This window comes from Salvelinus namaycush, chromosome 11 (assembly GCF_016432855.1).
Source record: "Salvelinus namaycush isolate Seneca chromosome 11, SaNama_1.0, whole genome shotgun sequence".
Taxonomy (NCBI): Eukaryota; Metazoa; Chordata; class Actinopteri; order Salmoniformes; family Salmonidae; genus Salvelinus; species Salvelinus namaycush.
In genome coordinates this window covers 15140761-15160062 of record NC_052317.1, presented here as the reverse complement: position 1 = coordinate 15160062, position 19302 = coordinate 15140761, and the positions used below count along the sequence as shown (strand labels likewise).

The following is a 19302-nucleotide window of genomic DNA, read 5'->3' as shown; positions in this document are numbered from 1 at the left end:
GATGATCTTCCTCTTCAAAATGTCTTCCATTTCCTCCTCTCCAGTCTAACATCATCCAGTCAAGACATACATCTGATATTCCCAAAGACTCAATCTCTGTGTCAGTACCAACATATTCTATTATGTAGACCTCACAGATTAAGATTGGGAAAAAAACAGCCTCTGAACACATTGAACTCTACATCATAACTCAGAATAACTCAGATTAGTGGAAGTTGATAATTAGTCTTCGTCTGGACCCTGACCTCCTGGGTAATGATGTTTGATTATATGTTCGATGGGATTAGATGAGAATGATAGTCTCGACCCTGGCGCGTTCCGACGGGTCGGGGGTCATTCGGTGAGGGGTGTAGTCCTTTCTGCTGTAGTCCCTGCAAACCCGAATGCTGCCCGCCCCGTGGCATGGCGCCCCCTCCAGTCATGCCACGGCAGTGGGGGACTGGCACTGGCTCATCTGCACCCGCATGGAGGCGACGTTACTGAGGATCTTCTTCTGGTGCCCCCCCAGGGTGACACCTATCCTCAGGAGGTCTCTGGAGATAGAGAGGCAGGGAGATGGGAAGAGAGGGATAGAAAGAGGGAGAGCGAGGAAATACGTCAGTATTGCGTCTGCATCGCTGAAGAAGCAAGTACATAAACACGCATTCATTTGGTCTGTAATACATTTACACATATAACCAAAGCCCCAAATAATTACTTTCAGGACGGTTAGCCACTGGCTGTGAAGGAGAAAACAACAAACACATATTCCATTAACTTTGTCTGCCTCTCAGCTTTTTTTCTCTTTGATTGACAATTAAAACCATGTCGCTACATTTTAGAAACAACATTTTGAAGCCAGATAGATTTCTTAGAGCCAATATTTGGACAGGATCATTTTAAATTAGATGTGTGCGAACATGCACGCTTGCTCACATGAGTGTGTCTGTTTCTGTGTGTGTGTGTGTGTGTGTGTGTGTGTGTGTGTGTGTGTGTGTGTGTGTGTGTGTGTGTGTGTGTGTGTGTGTGTGTGTGTGTGTGTGTATGTGTGTTTGTGGGTGCATGTACTGTACACCTGTGAATGTGTGTGAGAGCCTGCATGAGTCTGTGCATGTGTGTGACTCACTCGGATGTAATCTGTGCCACCAGTTGCAGGGAGGTGAAGCCAGAGTTGAGGAAGTTATCTCTGTACTGGGTCATCTTGATGGCTCCCAGCCACTCTCCCACTGAACTGAAGGTGTTGAAGTCTGGGATAGAATGATCCAACAGGGTTTGGGAAGGCCTGGAAGAGGAGAGGAAGAGACAGAGACAGAGAGAGAGAGAGAGCTTTGATGGTGGTGTGAGGGGAGGTTTTGACTTTGATGTAATATACAGTAATAAACTCATGTTTATTTCACTTTGAGGAAGTCTGGGTTGTGAAGATGTGTATGTCTGTTGTTTGTATATGTTCACACTGCAAAGAAACTACCCACTCCTCTGAAGTAGATCGGGTTCAAACTTGAATCTATTAAATCTCCTTGTGTGTGCCAACGTGAATTGTGTGTGCAACAACTGTGTGTGCGTGTGTGTGTGTGTGTGTTAGTAATTCTGATCGGTCCTAACGGCAAGAAAAAGTGGAGGATATGCTTTGATGTAATATAAAGTAATAAACTCATGTTTATTTCAGTTTAAGGAAGTCTGCGTGTGCCTGGGTTGCGAAGGTGTCTACGTGTGCACCAACCACTGCTTTGAAGTTGTTGGGGGGGAAAAGTCAAAGTGTGGGTCTCTACGTACCGCATCACAATGCAAAGGAAATGGCGGGGATTAAGTGTGTGTGTAATCCTACATATACATTAATGTACGCTACACTTACACTGCAGGGATGCTTGCCACTTGTTTCAGACTGGCTGGGTTACGGATCATCTTGTCCAGGGTGTTGACGATGTCAGCGAAGCGTGGCCGCGCGTTACGGTCCTTCTGCCAGCAGTCCAGCATGAGCTGGTGCAGAGCCGAGGGGCAGTCCATGGGAGGGGGCAGCCGGTAGTCCTGCTCTATGGCATTGATCACCTGGGCACGGAGAGGGTGGGAAGAGGGTCACAAGGTAGTCAGTCAGGGTCGTGTTAGACGGGACTATTGTGGAGAAGGTAGAAGGTAGTGAGTGGAAGGTGGTCATTAGAAGTGGGCCTAATCTCGCTCAAGCCGATAAGGTAGATGAGATCGAATAGAAGACCATTGCCAGACGGGACCATTGGGAAGACATCTGAGGGTAGTCACTAAACTTATGATCAAAGGAGATCAATAATGTGTAGTAAAGCAGAGAAGTGTGAGAAAAAGCGGATATTTGTAGAGGCCTTTTGTTTCCCTTTTCCTAAACCCCTCTGCTAAATCACTGTGCCACCGGGCCCTAGTTGCTCCGTCTCATTTTGCGCTATTAAGTGGTTAGTGAGCAATTCACTCAGCGTCTCCTTTGTATTAAAAAAATATATTAACGTTTTTGGACACGTGTTTATTTTTTTATGTAAAATTCTCACGAGACAGACCTTGTTTTCGGAAACGTGAAGTTTCACATGTATATTTCACACACTTTTGGTCTAAGGTCTAAAGTCCCTCCCAATGTGTTCTCCAATCTTATAAAACAGTTTAGAAAAAGGCTCAGTGAGGTATTGAAAGGTATCATTTTGACCCCTATCTTTTGCAGAGAAAAAATATGATGTACTTGTTAAACAAAATCTCCTTCTCTGAGCAATTGTATTAGTATAAAATACAATTTAAAAAATCACCATACAATACAGCTCAGTATTTGTATTATTTATTTTATACAGTCTTTTTTGCTCTGCTTTGTCAAGGGTGCCAATCATTTTGGACCTGACTGTATACTCTGACACTATGGGAAAGTGCCTTGGGAATAGGCTGATTGCATATACAGTAACTATAGAAAGACGAGCGCTGTCTCACGCTCTAAATCGTAGCGTGTTCATAGGGTATACCATATGACGGATTGTTAACCCTTGTATGTAGACGCAATCTTTCAAATTAAACGGTTGAATCAGGGCAAAGCCAAGAAAAGCCGATATAGGATAGAGATTCTAGGGTGTGAAAATGAATTATCATCAGAAATGGGAAGACGCACTATAGGTGTCCATGCTACCACTGTGACCTGTGCAATTCAGCAGAATCTTGATAAATGGTGCATATGGGGAAGTGTGTGTGTGTGTGTGAGAGAGAGAGTGCATGTACATGCATGGGTGAGTGTGTGTGTGTGTGTGTGTGTGTGTGTGTGTGTGTGTGTGAGAGAGAGAGAGTGCATGTACATGCATGGGTGTGTGGGTGTGTGTGTGTGTGTGAGCACACAAACTTGTGTATTTGTCAGTGCATTATTTGTGTGTGAGCCCGTGTCTGTGTGTGCTTTTGTGTGCATACTGCATGTGCGTGAGAGTGTGTGTTTGTGTGTTATGAATGTACACCAGGGTTTCCGTTAGGAAAATGTGATTCCGGACATTTGATCGGTAACATTTTAATTTACTGGACATTTGAGAAATGTACCGGACCCATATGCATTGGGTGTGTAACCTGATTAGGGCGTCCACCCACGGTGCTCAGAATGACAGTGTAACGACTTTCTTCCTGGGATGAAGGAGAGGACCAAAATGCAGCGCGGTTAGTGTTCAACATGTTTAATATGAACATAAACGGTGAACACTTACAACAATACAAAAACAACAAATGTGAAAGTCGAGACAGTCCTATCTGGTGCAGAACACAAACACAGAGACAGGAAACAAACACCCACAAAATCCCAACACCAAACAAGCCTCCTATATATGATTCTCAATCAGGGACAACGACTACCATCTGCCTCTGATTGAGAACCATATTAGGCTGGACATAGAAACAGACAAACTAGACACACAACATAGAATTCCCACCCAGCTCACGTCCTGACCAACTAAACACATACAAAACAACAGAAAACAGGTCAGGAACGTGACAGAACCCCCCCCTCAAGGTGCGAACTCCGGGCGCACCCCTAAAACTCAAGGGGAGGGTCTGGGTGGGCATCTGTCCGCGGTGGCGGCTCCGGCGCAGGACGAGGACACCACTCCACCACTGTCTTTGTCCCCCTCCTTAGCGTCCTTTGAGTGGCGACCCTCGCCCACGACCTTGGCCTAAGAATCCTCCCCAAGGCCCCCACATGATTTAGGAGGTAGCTCAGGACAGAGAGGTAGCTCAGGACAGAGAGGTAGCTCAGGACAGAGAGGTAGCTCAGGACAGAGAGGTAGCTCAGGACAGAGAGGTAGCTCAGGACAGAGAGGTAGCTTAGGACAGAGGGGCAACTCCGGACTAATGGCAGCTCCGGACTGAGTGGCAGCTCCGGACTGGAGGGCAGCTCATGACTGGAGGGCAGCTCATGACTGGAGGGCAGCTCATGACTGGAGGGCAGCTCATGACTGGAGGGCAGCTCATGACTGGAGGGCAGCTCATGACTGGAGGGCAGCTCATGACTGGAGGGCAGCTCATGACTGGAGGGCAGCTCATGACTGGAGGGCAGCTCATGACTGTAGGGCAGCTCATGACTGTAGGGCAGCTCATGACTGTAGGGCAGCTCATGACTGTAAGGCAGCTCATGACTGTAGGGCAGCTCATGACTGTAGGGCAGCTCTGGCAGCTCCTGACTGGCTGGCGTCTCTGGCAGCTCCTGACTGGCTGGCGTCTCTGGCAGCTCCTGACTGGCTGGCGTCTCTGGCAGCTCCTGACTGGCTGGCGTCTCTGGCAGCTCCTGACTGGCTGGCGTCTTTGGCAGCTCCTGACTGGCTGGCGTCTCTGGCAGCTCCTGACTGGCTGGCGTCTCTGGCAGCTCCTGACTGGCTGGCGTCTCTGGTAGCTCCTGACTGGCTGGCGTCTCTGGCAGCTCCTGACTGGCTGGCGTCTCTGGCAGCTCCTGACTGGCTGGCGTCTCTGGCGGCTCCTGACTGGCTGGCGTCTCTGGCGGCTCCTGACTGACGGACGGCTCTAGCGGCTCCTGACTGACGGACGGCTCTAGCGGCTCCTGACTGACGGACGGCTCTAATGGCTCGGGACAGACGGGCGGCTCTAATGGCTCGTGGCAGACGGATGACTCAGATGGCGCTGGGCAGACGGATGGCTCAGATGGCGCTGGGCAGACGGATGGCTCAGATGGCGCTGGGCAGACGGATGGCTCAGACGGCGCTGGGCAGACGGATGGCTCAGACGGCGCTGGGCAGACGGATGGCTCAGACGGCGCTGGGCAGACAGATGGCTCAGACGGCGCTGGGCAGACAGATGGCTCAGACGGCGCTGGGCAGACAGATGGCTCAGACGGCGCTGGGCAGGCAGGCAGCTCAGACGGCGCTGGGCAGACGGATGGCTCAGACGGCGCTGGGCAGACAGGCAGTGCAGGCGGCATTGAGCAGACGGCCGACTCTGACCTGCTGAGGCGCACAGTAGGCCTGGTGCGTGGTGCCGGAACTGGAGGTACCGGGCTGAGGGCACGCACCTCAGGGCGAGTGCGGGGAGGAGGAACAGGGCTCTGGAGATGCACTGGAAGCCTGGTGCGTGGTGTAGGCACTGGTGGTACTGGTCTGGGGCGGGAAGGTGGCGCCGGATATACCGGACCGTGAAGGAGGACACGCGCTCTTGAGCACCGAGCCTCTCCAACCCTACCAGGTTGAATGGTCCCCGTAGCCCTGCCAGTGCGGCGAGGTGAAATAACCCGCACTGGGCTATGCAGGCGAACCGGGGACACCACCTGTAAGGCTGGTGCCATGTACGCCGGCCCGAGGAGACGTACTGGAGGCCAGATACGTTGGGCCGGCTTCATGACATCCGGCTCGATGCCCAACCTAGCCCTCCCAGTGCGGCAAGGTGGAATAGCCCGCACTGGGCTAAGCACGCGTACTGGGGACACCGTGCGCTTTACCGCATAACACGGTGTCTGACCAGTACGACGCCCTCTCACTCCACGGTAAGCCCGGGGAGTTGGCTCAGGTATCCAACCCGGCTTCGCCACACTCCCCTTTAGCCCCCCCCCCCCAAGAAATTTTTGGGTGGGCCTCTCGGGTTTCCAGCCACTCTGCCTTGCAAGCGCCTCATAATGCCGCCTCTCCGCTTTTGATGCCTCCAGCTCCGCTTTGGGACGGCGACACTCCTCTGGCTCTGCCCAGGGTCCTTCTCCGTCCAGAATCTCCTCCCATGTCCATTCCTCCTTGTACTGCTGCTGCTGTTGCTGCTGCCCGTTGCCACGCTGCTTGGTCCGGGTTTGGTGGGTGTTTCTGTAACGACTTTCTTCCTGGGATGAAGGAGAGGACCAAAATGCAGCGCGGTTAGTGTTCAACATGTTTAATATGAACATAAACGGTGAACACTTACAACAATACAAAAACAACAAATGTGAAAGTCGAGACAGTCCTATCTGGTGCAGAACACAAACACAGAGACAGGAAACAAACACCCACAAAATCCCAACACCAAACAAGCCTCCTATATATGATTCTCAATCAGGGACAACGACTACCATCTGCCTCTGATTGAGAACCATATTAGGCTGGACATAGAAACAGACAAACTAGACACACAACATAGAATTCCCACCCAGCTCACGTCCTGACCAACTAAACACATACAAAACAACAGAAAACAGGTCAGGAACGTGACAGACAGAAATCACATTTAGAATATGGTAATTCATATTAGCAGAACATGCAAGTCAAGGATGCAACGATGTGTGGTCCTTCTTACCGATTTCTGATGTGCACTTTGAAGATGTTAGAATGACTGTCCACATTTACTTTTCCTTCGCCAACAAGACGAGTAACGAACAGCAAAATCACTAGCCTGTGTCAATCTACTATAGTAGAAAAGTTTAGGCTACCCATTCTATTGGTCAGCTTGTTGAGAAGGAAATAGCCTGTTCCAAACAGACTCTGGGACAGTTGTGGAACAATAGATACAAATTCATACAAACCAGTAGGCCTGCAAGATCAGAAACTCAACATGTTGATCAACTATTATTTCTTCACGTTATAAATGCCGCAACGCGCACAATGCAGTAGGCTAAGCGCGAAAGTTCGTTCCATAATGCAATTAACGGGATAACACCGGTGTCAAAAGGACACTGTGCACGCGAGCGGTTTCAAGACGGAGATTAAAATCCATAAATAAATGTATAAAGAGGGGAGATCTAATAGGCTACTTTGAAGCAAGGTAAGACATGCCTTGTAATAGGTATTAAAACATTCAGGTTTCCAAAAATGAAATATATGTTTTCAAAATGCATAATGCCTCCAACTTGTTGCAAAGTGGGGTCTGATGAAGCCTGCCTGCCGTTTGATGCCGCGTTTAAAACAACTGGGAACTAGGACATCTCAGACTTCAGTCGTCTAATACAACTGGGAAAAAACGATCTCAGACTGGGAAAAATAGTTTTGAACGGTCATCCATCTCGTAATTCCAACTCGGGAACTGGCCTCTTTCTAGAGCTCTGACTTTCTGACCTGAAGATCACTGACGTCATCATTTGACCTCGTGTTCTTGCGCTGTCTGACAGATTTACCACTCCAAGGCTCTGTATTTGTATGCTGTACGTGTGTGATAAATAACATAGCCTACATAAAGAATATATTGTACACGCAGCAATTTAATTCCACAAAATTATGCAAATTGCCTATAGACTGGCAAGCATGTCAGGTCAAATGTATTTCCATCAGTGAATAGGCTGAAAAGCATTATTTTGCAATGGCCTGCGCCAATTCTATTTAGCAGCTTTTCTATTTGTTAAGCGGAATAACTAATGGAAACCCACATATATGTGTGTGTTCTGACTGAAGAGAACAGCAGGCCATGCTGTGAGCAGTGCCAGGCCTCCTCCCTGTGTGTGTGTCCCACCAGTCGCTGCCTGTATGCTGGCCCAGAGAGGGAACATCTGCTGCGTTGGCCAGCCCTGGTGGACCAGGCTTCAGAGAGACAGTTGGCCGGCTGGGGATATGGAGCTCATTGGTGTGTGTTTGTATTCTATGACACAACATTAAAAACTAGAAGGTTCATCTTTTATTTGGATGCTCATTCATTGTAAAAAGGGCTTTCTAAATTCATTTGATTGATTGAAATTTGATTGATCTGAATATTCGTTCAAAAGTTCAACATGACAATAATACTCACATCCTGGTTGGACATGTCCCAGTAGGGTCTCTCTCCGAATGACATCACCTCCCACATGACGATGCCGTAGCTCCACACGTCACTGGCTGAGGTGAACTTCCTGTAGGCGATGGCCTCTGGAGCTGTCCACCTCACTGGGATCTTACCCCCCTGAGGGAGATGGGGAGAGAGGGGGAGGGATAGGGGGATAGAGAGAGAGCGAAAATGACATGATTAGTCCAATAAAATAAACAAATATGCTCATTCCAAAACCTTCTAACCAAAAGACAACTGCCCCCCCCATCTCCCTATCGATCCAGCAGCAATGGATTGTACCTATGCCTCCCCTCTTAATATGATCTGCCCTTCACACATCGACCCACAGCACGTCTCTCCCCTCCGGCCGTCTCTACCCCTGAGTTTGAATAAAGAGGGATTTGGTTGGGGTTTGAGCGCGCCTGTCGAGCGTGTCTGTTTGTAATTGGACTACCTGGGCCTGGGGCGAGTCATGCACGGCTCTGATTGAAATTGCCGGGTGGCTTGTTTAAGATTCCCTCCACACACACTAACCTGTTTGTGGACCACTTGGTGGTTTCTATTGTATCTGGCCAGCTTAATAATGCCAATTAGTTCAACCTGGGAATGTGTAGATAAGTCGGGTTTGAAAGGACAGACGGGAGAGCTAGACAAGGCCCACCCTGCTCTCCTGGCTTTCTCGCTCAGGACCGGGAGGTGTGTTTTGTGTGTGTGTGTGTGTGTGTGTGTGTGTGTGTGTGTGTGTGTGTGTGTGTGTGTGTGTAGATGTGTGTTATCTGCTTTTTGCTTGGTGTGTGGCTGTTTGTGCATGCACAAGCATCAGTGCATGTGTGTGTGTTTGTGAGTGTGTGTAGAGGTCCAGAGGACTCAAACTCAGCTCATTAAGGCCCAGCTCAGAGTGTTTGACCTCTGGGAGCTCCTGACCCTGAACATGATGTTAACCTCGGACCTCAGTGGAGGCTGTTGTCAGGGTGTATGGACCGGGAACACAGGCCTGAGATGTTACAGAACAGGGAGGTGGAGAGAGAGAGAGAGAGAGAGAGCCTAAGAAAGGAAAAGAGTATTTTATCTGAGAGAGAGTGTTCTGGAGTGTTCATAAGGAAGTGTGTATTTGTGTTTCTTTGAGAGAAAAAAAGACTATCTATCTAAGCTCTGATGACTTTTCTGCTGATCCCAGACACCAAAAGGCTTTCCCTTGACTAAGTTCTGTCTCAGTTCTGTCTCAAGGCTATAGAAAAATACATGAAACTACATCCACACCAACGAAAATAAAGACCCGGCTCTCATCTCTAACCTTGTCAGAGCCATGCTTCAAGGCGACTATTTCAACTTGGACACCAGATAAAAAGAAAGTATGAAATTTAAACAATGCCTCTTCCATGTTCATCTCTCGGAGCTGTGATCTTAATGCTTTATATTACAGCCTCTCTCTCTCTCGTTCTCTCTCTCTCGCTCTCTCTCTCACCCTGGGGGGAGCTCTGTCGTCACCGTGGCCTGGGTAAAGACACTCGCCGTACAAGAGCCCCGTGCCTCCCTGCATCGCTTTGCGCAGGTCCTAGCAGAAAGGCCAAGGTAATAACATTTTCACGGCTGCCGTGTACGGGAGGCAGCTATGCAGATCATTAGTAATTATCGCTGTGGGCGAGCTATCTGCAAGCACCCGGGTCAAAACGACACTTTAATAACACAAAGTGCTGCAGAACAGAACAGGCAAATAGACAGAAGAAGAAGGCAAATATATAATAAAAGCATTGGATGCAGTTGAGGCTGCTGAGGGGAGGACGGCTCATAATAATGGCTGGAACGAAGTGAACGGAATGGCGTCAAACATATGGAAACCATTTGTTTAATGTATTTGATGCCATTCCACTGAATCCACTCCAGCCATTACCATGAGCCCGTCCTCCCCAATTAAGGTGCCACCAACCTCCTGTGATTGAATGTATTTTTTTTTCTTTAACTCAGGAGGAGAAAAGAGAGAGAGAATACCCCAGGGAGGAAGAGAGGGAGGGGGGAAAAGAGAAGGAGAGTGGAATTAAAACGGGTCTAGTGTCAACACAGCCAAACAGACGCTTTGTGGAGCCTGGGAGAATGGAGAGAGAGTGTGTGTGTGTGTGTGTGTGTGTGTGTGTGTGTGTGTGTGTGTGTGTGTGTGTGTGTGTGTGTGTGTGTGTGTGTGTGTCTGAGCCAGAAAGTAATTTCATTCACTAGCTCGAAAAGTACAAGCCAGTAAGAAAGGAAGATGCTGTTCTCTTTGGTGGCCTTGAGTCTTAGAGAGCACACACAGAGGCATGTTCAACTACGTAAGCCAAACCATACAACAACCTCCAGCCAAGCTCCATCAATTTCTTCAGCTAGCTGCTCATCACGTAAATAATACGCATAATGCATTTCATTGAGACATCTTTTAACGTCAGCATGAGAGCATAATTGTTGTTCTGTCACGTTCGTCGTATGAATCGGACCAAGGCGCAGCGTTGTATGCGTACATTCTATATTTTTCTTAAAAGAATGAACACTGAACAAACTAACAAAACAACAAAACGAACCATGAAGCTAATATGAATAGTGCAGACAAGCAACTAAACATAGAACAAGAACCCACGAACACAAAAGGGAAAATGGCTACCTAAATATGATCCCCAATCAGAGACAACGATAAACAGCTACCTCTGATTGGGAACCATATCAGGCCACCATAGACATACAAATACCTAGACCTACAAAACCCCTAGAACTACAAAACCCTAGACAATACAAGAACTAGCATACCCACCCTCGTCACACCCTGACCTAACCAAAATATTAAAAAAACATAGATATCTAAGGTCAGAGCGTGACAGTACCCCCCACCAAAGTGCGGACTCCTGGCCTCAAATCTGAACCTATAGGGGAGGGTCCGGGTGGGCATCTACCCTCGGTGGCAGCTCCGGTTCTGGACGCAGCCCCCCCTCCTTACGCTGATCCCTCCGCCTTTGTAGAACCGGACCGTGGATCATCGCCGGAGGTTCCGGACTGTGGCCCGTCGTTGGAGGTTCCGGACTGTGGCCCGTCGTTGGAGGTTCCGGACTGTGGCCCGTCATTGGAGGTTCCGGACTGTGGCCCGTCGTTGGTGGTTCTGGACTGTGGCCCGTCGTTGGAGGTTCCGGACTGTGAAACGTCGCCGGAAGCTATGGACTGTGAAACGTCGCCGGAAACTCTGGACTGGGTACTGTCGCCGGAAGCTCTGGACTGGGTACTGTCGCCGGAAGCTCTGGACTGCGTGCTGTCGCCGGAAGCTCTGGACTGCGTACTGTCGCCGGAATCTCTGGATTGTGAAAGCGCACTGGAAGCCTGATGCGTGGTGCCGGAACTGGTGGTACCGGGCTGAGGACATGCACCTCAGGGCGAGTGCGGGGAAGAGGCACAGGCCGTACTGGACTGTGGAAGCGCACTGGAGGCCTGATGCGTGGTGCCGGAACTGGTTGTAAAGGGCTGATGACACGCATCTCAGGGCGAGTGCGGAGAGGAGGCACAGGACGTACTGGACTGTGGAGGCGCACTGGAGGTCTGATGCGTGGTGCCGGCACTGGTGGTACCGGGCTGAGGACACGCACCTCAGGGCGAGTGCGGAGAGGAGGCACAGAACGTACTGGACTGTGGAGGCGCATTGGAGATCTGGAGCGTAGAGCTGGCACAATGCGTCCTGGCTGGATGCTCACTTGAGCCCGGCATTTGCGAGGAGCTGGAATAGAGCGCACCGGGCTATGAAAGCGAACTGGAGACACCGTGCGCATCACTGCGTAACACGGTGTCTGACCAGTCACACGCTCCCCACGGTAAGCACGAGGAGTTGGCTCAGGTCTCCAACCTGACTCAGCCAATCTCCTCGTGTGCCCCTCCAATTTTTTTCCCCTGGGGCTGCCTCTCGGGCTTCCGTGCTAACCGTGTCCCCTCATATCGTCGCCGTTCCTCCTGCGCTATCTCCACCTGCTTCCATGGCAAGGTCTTGTCCCCTGCCATTACCTCCTCCCAGGTCCAGGATGTCCTCCAGTCATCTTTCTCCTGGGCCCAGGATGTCCGGTCCTCATTAACACGCTGCTTGGTCCTTTTGTTGTGGGTTCTTCTGTCACGTTCGTCGTATGAATCGGACCAAGGCGCAGCGTTGTATGCGTACATTCTATATTCAGGCAACTAAACATAGAACAAGAACCCACAAACACAAAAGGGAAAATGGCTACCTAAATATGATCCCCAATCAGAGACAACGATAAACAGCTACCTCTGATTGGGAACCATATCAGGCCACCATAGACATACAAATACCTAGACCTAAAAAAAACACCTAGAACTACAAAACCCTAGAAAATACAAAAACTAGCATACCCACCCTCATCACACCCTGACCTAACCAAAATATAAAGAAAACATAGATATCTAAGGTCAGAGCGTGACATGTTCTCTCACGACCCTTTGGAAACAACATTATATTTACAAAGGGACTCCACAGAACATCAAAAAACAAACAAAAAACACAACAATGATGCCTAATATTTTCAATGTACCCTGCGATCACACCTGCAACCCTGTACAGATGACTATTAAACACTGAATATGAATCAGTAATACACTTGATTATTGCAGACCTACCATACTGAGAAATGGGGCATTGCAATGAGTCTCACTTCAAACAGACAAGTTACCTCTAGATCACCTTCAAGTCAACAAGACAAGACGAAGGGATTGGTCCTGACTAGATGTGACGGCTTGTAACAGGTCGTGACAGGTAAAGTGACAGGTGTAGTGGCTCATCTGGGGTAGACCTGCTGGGAGCAGAGCGGGCAGAGTGCTGCCAGGGTTAAGGAGGATCACGGGACGTAGGCGAACGGTGTGGCGTTTTGTGACAGACAGGTACGGAGTGTGTGTGGAGGAGCTCCCTTTACACACACGACATGTAGGAGACGTGGGACACCTGGCATTGCTACAATAACGTGTGCTATGATAGATGTAGTATGTTTCCAGCAATTCAATGGAGTATGTCACTGGCGATCTATAGACTGAAGGGGAATCTAGTGTCAAATGGCAGTGTGTATCGCTCCAAACAAACTGGACCAATGCCGCGCCCTGGTGTCCCAGGAAACGTCGACTAAATACCCTGCAAGCTCTTCTCCCACAAAACTTCTCAATCCTCTAACTCTCTGTTGTTTTGTTTTTCATTGCTGATGCATGCAACCTATGCCACTCCATCTCTCGAAGAGATATCAATGAGTACCATCATGTGGTTACTAAAGTAGCAGCTGTCCCCAAATGCAGATTTATGCCCCTCCGGTGGAAGACAAATCTGTGAACTCCCAGTAATGGGGCAGACACACAGACTCTGCCCCAACTTCTCTGTAATCCATTCCTAAACAATGCACACTCAAATGGTCCCGAGCACATTTACTTAGGCTAGGCAAAGTGCTCCATCAACTGCCGTTTATGTCCCGAACGCAACGATTGCTGGCACTGGCAGTCTGCCCAAATACAGAGGGAGAGAGAGAGAGAGAGAGAGAGAGAGAGAGAGAGAGAGAGAGAGAGAGAGAGAGAGAGAGAGAGAGCGAGAGAGAGAGAGAGACTGTCTGGGAGAGGCGGGCCCTTCTACAGTTCCACTGTCTAAAGCGCAATGGAGAATAGGTTCCCACTTAAAACGTCAAGGGAAGTTATATTTGACTCCATGGAACTATTTCAGGCATCATTTCACAAAGTGCCCACATAGAGTAATCTACTGCTATTTATTTCAATTATATAGTTTAGTGTAGGAGTCATAGGAGTCTATGGTCCTCTACCTTATGACAAAGTTGTAGTAACACACATTTCTCAGGGGGTCTCAAAGTGGTATCAAATCACATTGTATTTGTCACATGTGCCTTAAAGTGAAACGCTTACTTACAAGCCTTTAACCAACAATGCATTTTTTAGAAAAATACCTAAAGAAAAATAAGAAATAAAAGTTACAAATAATTAAAGAGCAGCAGTTAAATGACAATAGCGAGAATATGTACAGGGGGTACCGGTACAGAGTCAATGTGCGTGGGCACCGGTTAGTCGAGGTAATTGAGGTAATATATACATGTAGGTAGAGTCATTAAAGTGACTTATGCACTTTAATAGAGAGAACAGTCTATGACAAGGGTGGCTGGAGTCATTGATATACCGGTAGTATATAAACATAGAAATAAAACACCTAGATAGGAACACCCCCAATAGTGACTAGTGTCAGTGGCGGCTCCGGTGCGGGTCTTTGCCCCCGCCCAGTGTCTCCTCAGGAGACTGAAAAGATTTGGCATGGGTCCTCAGATCCTCAAAAAGTTCTACAGCTGCACCATAGAGAGCATCCTGACTGGTTGCATCACCGCCTGGTATGGCAACTAAGCCTCCGACCGCAAGGCACTACAGATGGTAGTACGTACGGCCCAGTACATTACTGGCGGTATAGAGGTCCTAGATGGCAGGAAGCTTGGCCCCAGTAATGTACTGGGCTGTACGTACTACCAGCTGCAGTGCCTTGCGGTCGGAGGCTTAGTTGCCATACCAGGCGGTGATGCAACCAGTCAGGATGCTCTCTATGGTGCAGCTGTAGAACTTTTTGAGGATCTGAGGACCCATGCCAAATCTTTTCAGTTTCCTGAGGAGACACTGGGCGGGGGCAAAGACCCGCACCGGAGCCGCCATTGACACTACTCACTATTGGGGGTGTTCCTATCTAGGTGTTTTATTTCTATGTTTATGTCTATGTTTATTTCTATGTTGGCCTGGTATGGTTCCCAATCAGAGGCAGCTGTTTATCGTTGTCTCTGATTGGGGATCATATTTAGACAGCCATTTCCCCACTGTGTTTTGTGGGATCTTGTTTTGAGTTAGTGCATGTAGAACCTCTTATGTTACAGTTCGTTGTTTGTTTCCTTTTGTTTTTGTAAGTTTCACAAAAATAAAGATGTGGAACTCAGAGCACGCTGCGCCTTGGTCCGTCTCTACACACAACCGTGACACACTGTGGGGATGACGTCATCCATGCACTTATTGATGAAGCCAGTGACTGATGTGGTGTACTCCTCAATGCCATCGGAAGAACCACGGAACATATTCCAGTCTGTGATAGCAAAACAGTCCTGTAGCTTAGCCTCTGCTTCATCTGACCACTTTTTTATTGACTGAGTCACTGGTGCTTCCTGCTTGAATTTTTGCTTGTAAGCAGGAATCGGGAGGATAGAATTATGGTCATATTAGCCAAATGGAGGGCGAGGGAGAGCTTTGTACGCGTCTCTGTGTGTGGAGTAAAGGTGGTCTAGAGTTTTTTTCCCTCTGGTTGCACATTTAATATGTTGGTTGAAATTTGGTAAAACGGATTTAAGTTTCCATGCATTAGTGTCCACAGCCACTAGGAGCGGCGCCTCTGGATGAGCGTTTTCCTGTTTGCTTATGGCGGTATACAGCTCATTGAGTGCGGTCTTAGTGCCAGCATCCGTCTGTGGTGGTATGTAGACAGCTACGAAAAATACAGATGAAAGCTCTCTAGGTAGATAGTATCTCATGATAAGCTGTAGACCACACTACCTCAGGCGAGCAAAACCTCGAGACTTCCTTAGATATCGTGCACCAGCTGTTTCTTACAAATATACATAGACCGCCACCGCTTGTCTTACCAGAGGCTGCTGTTCTATCCTGCCGATACAGTTATAACCCGCCAGCTGTATGTTATTAATGTCGTCGTTCAGCCACGACTCGGTGAAACATAAGATATTACAGTTTTTAATGTCCCGTTGGTAGGATATACATGCTTTCAGTTCGTCCAATTTATTATCCAGCGATTGTACGTTGGCCAATTGTACCGATGGCAAAGGCAGATTAGCCACTCGTTGGCGGATCCTCACAAGGCACCCCGATCGCCTTCCGCGATACCTTTTCCTGCGATTGACGGGGATGTGGGCCTGTTCGGTTGTCTGGAGTAAGTCCCTCTCGTCAGACTCATTAAAGTGAAATTATTTGTCCAGTTCAAGGTGAATAATCGCTGTTCTGATTTCTAGAAGCTCTTTTCGGTCACAAGACACTGTGGCAGAAACATTATGTACAAAATACTTACAAATAACACAAAAAAATATACACAATATCACAATTGGTTACAGGATCGTAAAACGGCAGCCATCTCCTTCGGCGCCATTATGGCAGGGTATGAAATCCGACCTTCGATAAACGTGGTCTGTGTCGTCTTTTGCAGTTAACATATTCCTTCAGATCTTCAACTCGATGACACCACTTCTGCTTAATAGAAATGCTCCCTCCCCTTGTGCAACCTCTATCTGGGCCCCCGATGACTCAGGGGCCACCAGGGGCCCCTCAAATTAAACCCAGCGTGAATACTATCTTATTATCATGTATTTTTGCACATCCTTGTTAGGCTTTTTCAGAGGTTTAATATTAGACTACAACCTTGGCTTGTGTAACCGGGTGACATCTTTATTCTGTCCCCTTGAGATGACTCTGAGAAGTTGGAAAATAGGCAATTACAGCCCACAGCACACAGACTAATCACATAACAGATTGCCTGGGTTGTTTAAACAAGAACTGATGTGTCTCTACTCATGTTATTGGGCGGCAGGTATTCTAGTGGCTAAAGGTCTCTGGTTTTAATCCCCAAGCCGACTAAGTGAAAAATCTGTCGATGTGCCCTTGAGCAAGGCACTTGACCCCAATTGCTATTATATGTCACTCTGGATAAGAGTGTCTGCTAAATTGTAAAACATGTTACCCTATCATAGCGTTTTCTCTTCCCAGGAACTAGCATGCTGTGACCCTCTCTCTCTCTCACTTTGAGGACCGATTACACAAAAATGAATTGAATCTGTAGTAGCTCGCTAGTTTACTAACTGGCGGACTGGCCAGCAACTTCCCATGATTGTCCAATGTCATTCTATGGACTGAGGTCAGTGTTGTGACAAAATCTGTCTCCCACATTACATTTGGTCCCCCCTTCAGTGTGGTATGTAGAGGATCACCATGTCTAAATCATGCTCTGCATCCATAGTGCATCCATACAGGCACAGTGCATCCATACAGGCACAGTGCATCCACACAGGCACAGTGCATCCACACAGGCACAGTGCATCCACACAGGCACAGTGCATCCACACAGGGACAGTGCATCCACACAGGCACAGTGCATCCACACAGGCACAGTGCATCCACAAAGGGACAGTGCATCCACACAGGCACAGTGCATCCACACAGGCACAGTGCATCCACACAGGCACAGTGCATCCACACAGGGACAGTGCATCCATACAGGCACAGTGCAGCCATACAGGCACAGTGCATCCATACAGGCACAGTGCATCCATACAGGCACAGTATGCCCACCTCAGTCATAGATAGCAGCTTGATCTGTCACACATGACAGGAGTTATAAATCAAGCCATGTTCCCGCTTTGATAAAGGAGTCTGGGTGGACCGAATGGAAACTTTTCTCTGAGTTTTTCTGCTTCTTTTTCACTGCTTTACTCAGGGATGAGTTCCCCTTAAGTCCCCTGTAACTTTTGCCACATAAATATTTCCCACGCGTGACAAACAACACAAAAGGCTTTGGGAAACATGCCAGAGGGAGAGAAGGAAAGGAGGAAAGGATGCAAATAGAAAACAAGGAACAAAAACAGAGGGTGGATTGAAGGCAGCAGAGCGGAGAGAGGGAGAATGTCAGTCAGGTAGCGGGGGTTTGATGGATGAGGTATGTTACTGGGCTGTGGGTGACCTCGCCTCTCAACCGCTTGCCCTCTTTGATGCAGCCTCAAAGACACACACTCATTCAAGTGTGCGCACACACACAGGCGAGCATGAAGACACACACATATAGTTGAAGTCGGAAGGTTGGAGTCATTAAAACTCTTTTTTCAACCAAACTATTGTTTTGCCAAGTTGGTTAGGACATCTACTTTGTGCATGACACAAGTCATTCTTACAACAATTGTTTACAGACAGATTATTTCACTTATAATTCACTGTATCACAATTCCAGTGGGTCAGAAGTTTACATACACTAAGTTGACATTGCCTCTAAACAGCTTGGAAAATTCCAGAAAATTATGTCATGGCTTTAGAAGCTTCTGATAGGCTAATTGACAACATTTGAGTAAATTGGAGTTGTGTGTACCTGTGGATGTATTTCAAGGCCTACCTTCAAACTCAGTGCCTCTTCACTTTGGTGCGAAAAGTGCTAATCAATCCCAGAACAACAGCAAAGGACATTGTGAAGATGCTGGAGGAAACAGGATCAAAAGTATCTATATCCATATGTACTTTTTTGAGAAATGTCCTCTGGTCTTATTTAACAAAAATAGAACTGTTTGGCCATAATGACCATCGTTATGTTTGGGGGAAGCTTGCAAGCCGAAGAACACCATCCCAACCATAAAGCACGGGGGTGGCAGCATCATGTTGTGGGGGTGCTTTGCTGAAGGAGGGACTAGTGCACTTCACAAAATAGATGGCATCATGAGGCAGGAAAATTATGTGGATATATTGAAGCAACATCTGAAGACATCAGTCAGGAAGTTAAAGCTTGGTCGCAAATGGGTCTTCCAAATGGACAATGACCACAAGCATACTTCTAAAGTTGTGGCAAAATGGCTTAAGGACAACAAAGTCAAGGTATTGGAGTGGCCATCACAAACCCCTGACCTCAAACCTATAGAAAATGTGTGGGCAGAACTGAAAAAGCGTGTGCGAGCAAGGAGGCCTACAAACCTGACTCAGTTACACCAGCTCTGTCAGGAGGAATGGGCCGAAATTCACCCAACTTATTGTGGGAAGCTTGTGGAAGGCTACCCGAAACATTTGACCCAAGTTCAACAATTTAAAGGCAATTCTAGAAAATACTAATTGAGTATATGTAAACTTCTGACCCACTGGGAACGTGATGAAAGAAATCAAAGCTGAAATAAATCATTCTCTCTACTATTATTCTGACATTTCACATTCTTAAAATAAAGTGGTAATCCTAACTGACCTAAAACAGGGAATTTTTACTAGGATTAAATGTCAGGAATTGTGAAAAACTGAGTTTAAATGTATTTGGCTAAGGTGTATGTAAACTTCCGACTTCAACTGTATATCACGAGATCCTATTCAAATAAGTTTAGTTTATAT

General features: G+C 47.8%; 1 protein-coding gene across 1 annotated transcript in view; it reads right to left on the bottom strand.

The window, feature by feature from the left end:
- Window positions 1-1101: 1101 nt before the first annotated feature.
- The window catches only part of LOC120056305 (ephrin type-B receptor 1), a 207649-nt gene continuing 189448 nt past the window's right edge, over window positions 1102-19302 (bottom strand). Inside the window, exons 13-15 of the mRNA XM_039004545.1 lie at window positions 8134-8283; window positions 1832-2025; window positions 1102-1261 (exon numbers count right to left, since the gene is read on the bottom strand). Of these exons, the coding sequence (XP_038860473.1) occupies window positions 1102-1261; window positions 1832-2025; window positions 8134-8283 (504 nt within the window). The remainder of the gene's footprint in view (window positions 1262-1831; window positions 2026-8133; window positions 8284-19302) is intronic.